This window comes from Terrapene carolina, unplaced genomic scaffold (genome assembly GCF_002925995.2).
Source record: "Terrapene carolina triunguis isolate 2854851 unplaced genomic scaffold, T_m_triunguis-2.0 Scaffold88, whole genome shotgun sequence".
Lineage (NCBI taxonomy): Eukaryota > Metazoa > Chordata > Testudines > Emydidae > Terrapene > Terrapene triunguis.
In genome coordinates, this window is record NW_020664439.1 from 24,579,662 (window position 1) to 24,586,768 (window position 7,107).

The following is a 7,107-nucleotide window of genomic DNA, read 5'->3' on the forward strand; positions in this document are numbered from 1 at the left end:
TCCATCACAAGGGAGGGACTGAGTTTCTCTTGGGTTAAGTGTGAGTGATGGGTGGGTGTTCATGAGAATGGGCTGAGTGCAGGGGAGAGAAGTGTCCTGGAGTCATCAGCATCTCACAGGGGAAAGTGCAGAGACAACCCAGGGGAAAGGAATGGGAGGTAGAGAGGATCGGCGGCGGCAATTGGAAAAAAAAAATAAGCCGCGATCGGCGGTGGCAGTTCAGCGGCAGGTCCTTCGCTCCTAGAGGGAGTGAGGGACCTGCCGCCCCCGAATTGCCGCAGGTGCCGCCCCTCTCCCTTGGCCGCCCCAAGCACCTGCTTGTTAAGCTGGTGCCTGGAGCCGGCCCTGTTCTCCACATGATTCTGCTGTCTCCACAGGAGGAGAGGGAAAGCAACCATCAGTCTCTCTCTGATAACCTAGTGGGCAGCCTGGTATCTTTTGCCACCTAAAGTGTATTTTGTTTGGCCCAGATCCTTAGATTCCCCATGCCTTTTAAGAATGACCATAGAGAGAAAATGGGAAGAAATCAAATGGTGCAATGCAGAGGTTGTTAGGCCCTTCTTATGGTTACTCTACATCTTCTGTTAGAAGGTACGTATTCAGAATGCCAGAATTAGGAAGCATTCCTAACAAGTCAATGTATAGTGTATATAGTGGAGGGTCCCCTTTTCCTCACGAGAAGGCAGAGTTATGCATTAACTTATATGTTACATTTCTTTCACCGCTGAGGGTGATTTTAGTACTGTGCCTCTAGGAAAGGCCTGAATTAGGAGATCATTTTCAGAAATTAGAGCAAGAGCCCTGTCTGTCTTGTGTTTTCACTGGCAGGGAAAATGTGTTACCGAAAAAAAAAGAGAAAAGACGTTGTAACTGAACTTGCTTCTTCAGGTACCACTGCATTAATTATATTTCTCCATGTATGACATGGTTCCCCTGGGGTGCTATGTTGTATAAATAAATTCAAACCATGTGTAATTTAAAAGGGTCTCTTCCATTTAGGGAAAGCTTTTCCTATCAAGTCGGCATTTCTGATGCTGTGCATTCTCCTGGAAGAAGGAAAAGTCGATCTCTTTTGTTTCAGTTTGCTATAGAGACTATCTCCCTGCTTGTTTTTGCTTAGTCTTCTTCCACATTACTTCCAACAAGGCATTTTAAAATGTTTTGATTTTTTGTGCTATGCTTTTGCTAGTATTATTTAATTGGAATGATTTCTCTTGTCCCTCACACTCACACCCAGTCATGTTTTCCCTCGTCGCAAACATTCTCTGCTTCTTCTTAATGTACTTTAATGACTGTAATAAACGATTATAAATTACCATTTTAGGATGAGCAGCCAGACTGGTATCACAAACAAAAGCATCTATGGCTTAAATTCCTAATGATCACTAAATAGCTCACATTGCATTGCTCCCTATGTACTAGGGAAGGTGGTTGCTAGTCTGCCAGAGACTGAGACAAATTTCTCTTCTCTCACACACATGCAACCCCTTTAATTTCAGCATGGTTGCACGCATGTGACGAGAGATAAATCTTCTCTTCCTTTGTGTAATTTTCATTCTTTTTTTGTCTGTCATAAAATCCAAGCTTTCATGAGTTTAAATAATGCACTGCACTTCATGGGTGTCTTCTTGGATAGTGTTCAAGCACCAGTTGAATCATTTGTTTACTTTGTGCTTCTCGATAAAGTTGTATGTACAACAGTTGAATTGCATTGCTGTGAAGGCACTGAACTGTGGAGATTTTGGAAAGGGACCAGAGGACTTCTGCCAAGAGAAATGTGGAGCTGTTTACGTATTTGTTTATAAGTGCAATCAAATATGCTTTAAGTGACTTATTTCATTTCAGCCATGGAACCCTATGACCTCCTGTCAAGATGGACTGCAAACAAGCTAAATGCTGTTGTCATATCAGTCGAGTAAGAGCGATTCTGTTTCTAGACTGAACTAGGGGTTGGGATAAATGACCCTTTGTTTGCTATATATTGGTGTTGGGGTATGTGTTTTATGTGGTTAACAATAATTACTTGCAAACAAAAACTTCAAAGATTTTAATAGTGAACACTGTCCCGATGGTGGTGCATGGGTATTCTTTTGTGAGGGGGGTGGGTAGCTAACCTTCTGCTCTGCGTCCTGGGCAGGGATAATGCCTATTTCTCCAGATGTGCCCAGCCCACAGTTATAGGCATTTTCTAATTAGGATAAATGTTAGCACTCCTCTTTATGTCAGATTTTTCACTTACAGTGGGCCCCGTACTTCCCTGCAGAAAAGTGAACAGACAAGAGCCAAGACCCCCAGATCCCTTTCCAAGGAATGGGTTAGGGAGGAAAAGAGCAGCATCCTTCCTGAATGCTTTCCCTTCTCCTTCCAGAGGGCCTGATCCAAAGCAGCTCATTCAAATAGCTGGAAAGACTTGCATGGAATCCACACCTTTATAATGCCATTACAAAGTGAAATTAAATTCTATTGGTATGTGCAGGGGGGAGGTAGGGTTGCCAACTTGGTAATATTTAAAAACTGGACACTCAAGCAGGAGTGCTGGAACTTATCCAGCCCCGCCTCTTCCACCCCAGGCTCCGCCCCATCCACTCCTCTTTCCCCTTCCCCCTCGTCGCTTGCTGCTTTTCCCCTCCTACGCACACCCTTCCCTCCCCACTTGAATCAGGAGAGACTCCCCTGCGGAGCCGGGGCTGGGAGCTGCCCCGGCTGAGTAGGGGCTGGCACGGGTGATGACTCAGTGCCTCCCCACTTCCCTCTCCCACAGTAACCGGACTTTGGGTGTCTGGTCAGTGGAACTGACTGGACACTGTCAGGTTCCCTTTTCAACTGGACGTTCTGGTTGAAAACTGGGCACCTGGCCACCCTAGGGTGATGATGAGATAAGCTGATTTTCAATTAGCTCAGTATTTTATTTAGTTGTGTCTTTGTCTATTAAAAAGAATGGGTCCATGTTCAAGAGGCATATACAATATGGGAAAAAATCAGCTAAAGTTTGGAAGCCATTTTTTGCACTTTTAAAAGGCATTTGAAGCTGCTCTGTTTCTCCTTTTTCCATATCTCAGCTTTTACATTTTTGTAACTTTGAAATATACAGTTTGATTTTATTTAGAAAATTACGACTCTTCATTTTAACCAAGTTCACACCAGGAATAGATTTTTATAGTTGAATTCTACATCCTTGAAGCAAGAGATTTATCACAGACACTCCATTACTAGGGTGTTGGGCATAGTAGAAAAGCCTACACCAGATCACTCCTTCCTGCAGAAAAGTCCATGGGAAGAGTTGCAGAGGAAGGAAGTTTCCATGATCTCTTTACTGAGTCTCTCCCCACCACACTGGCCAGACTGGTGTAAGGGAGTGGAACATGGCGTTTCCCTCCCCAAGAAAAGATTGCAGTGGCCACCCCAAACTTGATTAAACCCCCATGTATTCATGTGAATCTCTAGAAATCTGCAAGTGGCCAGTGGTATCTGTGCCTCTGTAATAGCTCTGACCCCGGCAGTACTCCAGTCCTGCTCTCTGGCAGTGCACATCCATTATATTTAATGGTGTAAGTAAAGCATAAGAATGGACATATCAGATCAACAATCCATCTAGCTCATTTTCCTGTCTTTAGACAGTGGCCAGTGCCAGATGCTTCAGAGGGAATGAACAGAACAGCATTATCATGTGATACCTGTTGTCCAGTCCCAGTGTTACCCGGGGTTCTTTCAACCCAAAGCTCTTGGTAACTTTTACTCTGTGCAAGGAAGTGTCAGGAAATAAATCAGGGGAGACACGGCCGTCCAACCGATAGATGGCTGGCACAGACAGGACAACACAAGAGTGCTTTCACTTAAAGCTAAACTTTACTTAGACTCAAGCACTTACACACGTCCGCAACAAGATTAGTAAAACACCCCCAACCCTGGATAATTACCAAAGCTGAGTGTGGCTCTCGAGTGGCACAGTGGCAGCCCATCTGGGAGGGAGAGGCCAGTCCCGAAGAGTCCCACCTATCTCAAGCTTTTCCCCCTTATTTATACATTAGTAATACAATGACATGTCCTTTAAAGAAACCTTGTCAAGTAAGCAGTTTCAAGCAAGAGGTTCCTTCTGATTATTGATTAACCAGGTGTGGGTTTTTCCAGAATCTGCAGCTCTGAGACCCCAATAGACATTCCTGCTCTTTTAAAATGCATGTATCAGCAACTTCAACACAATTCTTATCAGGAAGGACGCGGGGTCAAGCTGCCCCTTCCGTGGCACCCCAAAACCCCTTCCCCTCCTGCCTTGGTCAAGCTGAGTTTGCTGACTGGCCAATTTACAGCTTGCTGACTAGGTTGCTTTTTAACAATAAGCCATAGTGGTTTCAAGCACTTTACTAGTTTGCCAAAGTCTCCCCGTACACCAGCATCTGACAGTCAGAAGCTTAAGGACACCCAGAGCTTGGGTTTCCATCTGTGACCATTTTGGCTGATAGCCATTGATGGACCTATCCTCCATGAACTCATCTAATTCTTTTTTGAACCCAATTATACTTTTGGCCTTCACAACATCCCCTGGCAATGAGTTCCACAGGTTGACTGTTGGTTGTGTGAAGCAGTACTTCCTTTTGTTTTAAACCTGCTGCCTATTAATTTCATTGAGTGACTCCTGGTTCTTGTATGATGTGAAGGGGTAAATAACACTTTCACTTTCTCCACACCATTCATGACTTTATAAACCTCAGTCATATCCCTACTTAGTCCTCTTTTTCCAAGCTGAAAAGTCCCAGCCTTTTAAAACTCCTCATATGGAAGCTGTTCCATACCCCTAATCATTTTTGTTGCCCTTCTCTGTACTCTTTCCAATTCTAATATATCTTTGTTGAGCTGGAGTTACCAGAACTGCATGCAGTAGTCAATGCGTGGGTGTATCATGGCTTTGTATAATGGCCTTATGATATTTTCTGTCTTATTATCGATCCCTGTCCTAATGGTTCCAAATATTCTGTTCACTTTTTTGACTGCCTCTGCACATTGAGCAGATGTTTTCAGACAATTTTCCACAATGACTCCACTCTTTCCTGAGTGGTAACAGCTAATTCAGACTCCATCATATTATATGTATAGTGGGGATTATATTTTCCAATGTGCATTACTTGCATTTATCAACATTTAATTTCATCTGCCGTTTTGTGTCCCACTCACCCAGTTTTGTGGGATCCCGTTGTAACTCTTCACAATCTGCTTTGGACTTAGCCTGTCATGTGTAATTACTCAAGATAGTTATGTAGCTATACAATACAAATGCGTCCACAGAACCCAAGGCCTGTGTATTTTTTTTAAAAGGATTGCCCATAGGAAGTTCATTATTAAATGTCAAACATGGATTTTACTTTCAGATCACCATCCAAATGTCACTATCAAAGAGCCATTTGCAATGCTGAGCAAACCACTGATGACCATGGGTGGCCTAATTATAGAAAAAACTGCAGTAGTGGGTATTAAGAACACAATAATGTAATCAATTGAAGACTACTTCTAGGATTGCCATTGTTTCCGTACCTGCCTCTTTGCAATAGGAAATTGGCTTGGCACACCAGACTCCACTGTAGTAATTACGTTGTCTTGTAAAACTAACATTAAATTAACAGGCACTCCATTAGATTGGTAGAACTCATGTTAATCGCCTTATACTGTGAATCAAGGTTTCCCAGGCACCAACCCTAACTGTCAGCCATGGTGATATGGCTGTTCATCAATCAAGGGATTGAGTTTTCCTCCGCAAATACCCTATTTTTATTTTAAAATATGCCAGATAAGAAATGAAGGGCTGGGACATTAAATTTGAAAGAGAGCAGGAGTAGGGAGAGCAACAGTACTGCTCTGATAGGACAGCATTTTACCCTGTGTCCCTGGATGCACTCCAGGGAAAGGATGCAAGGAGGCTCTTTGCTTTTTGCACACTTCTGCATGCAGGTGAGCAGGATTAGAGGAAGCAATAGGAAGTAATGTATCCGCCAGTGATCTGTCACCCCAAGGGCCACAGCCAGGCAGCTTGAGGCGATTACGTTACTGTTTCCACTGTACATATGCTGCAGGCACTCACAGAATTGTTTGTGCTGACTGCCTCTTTTTAGATCTGGACTAAGACTCAGTACACAGCCCATTCCACCAGGGCTTTTCTGAGCCATCCTATCAATAGGCTGTCTCAGGGACTCACCATGGCACTAGCATCATTCATCCCCCCCCCTCCTAGTTTCTAAAACTTCTTTAAAAATGTAAAATACTTTGAACAGTGACTATGGAAAATGGTGCCTTCTTACACCGCAAATCTGTCCCCTGTGTGTATGTTCAGAGCCCCATCTGCTAACTTTAGTGACTGAAATAATTTTTTTACTGATTTGTTTTTTTGCCCTCTGGGCCCCAGTCTGGAAATAAATACAATCTCCCCACCCAACCACTTGAACATAATGCATCCCTGTCCAGGACCTAGCCTGTCCTTCTGGTGTCTTCAGTGATGGACGAGTAGAGTGTTTCATAGTATTTTATGCATTTGGCTAGTTGTCTGCTTGGGACAGAGTTGTGCTTCAACTCCCAGTAGTGGCTTCATCATTCATGAACTTTGTTTAAATCAGTAACCACCCAGAGGTGATGGGATTTTTCTCCATGTTTTCTCTAGCAGCACAATTATTGTAACCAGTGATATATGCTGGTATGCAATTATTTTCATTACACAGATCTGTAGAACAGTGACAATGCAATGAATACATTTACATAGCATTAGAATGTTCTCAAAATATGCGGGGGGAATTTCTTTAATCACAATAACATCAAACCAGTCACATTTAGTAGTACTTTTTATCACAACCCCTGGAACAGAGAGAGCATGATAGAAGTGAAACAAATCAGTGTATGTATTGTAGTCAGCGGGTAATTGCAGAACAATGGAAGTTCACTGCTAATTTTGAATATGTTAGGGCAATAACTACCAGGACCATGATTTGTTTATATCTTCAATAGAATGGAAGGAGAGAAAAGGCCCACTGGCAAAATATTACCATTTCAACTAACTCTGATGAAAATTGACACATGACCCTGTCGGAGAAAAACTGAGTTCTCACTTTTTGTTTGGGTACAGCAAGT

At 43.0% G+C, this 7,107-nt stretch overlaps 1 protein-coding gene across 1 annotated transcript in view; it reads left to right on the plus strand.

The window, feature by feature from the left end:
- The first annotated feature begins 1,847 nt into the window (after window positions 1-1,847).
- Window positions 1,848-7,107, plus strand: part of AADAC (arylacetamide deacetylase) — an 8,869-nt gene continuing 3,609 nt past the window's right edge. The window contains exon 1 of the mRNA XM_026650030.1: window positions 1,848-1,915. Within this exon, the coding sequence (XP_026505815.1) occupies window positions 1,848-1,915 (68 nt within the window). The remainder of the gene's footprint in view (window positions 1,916-7,107) is intronic.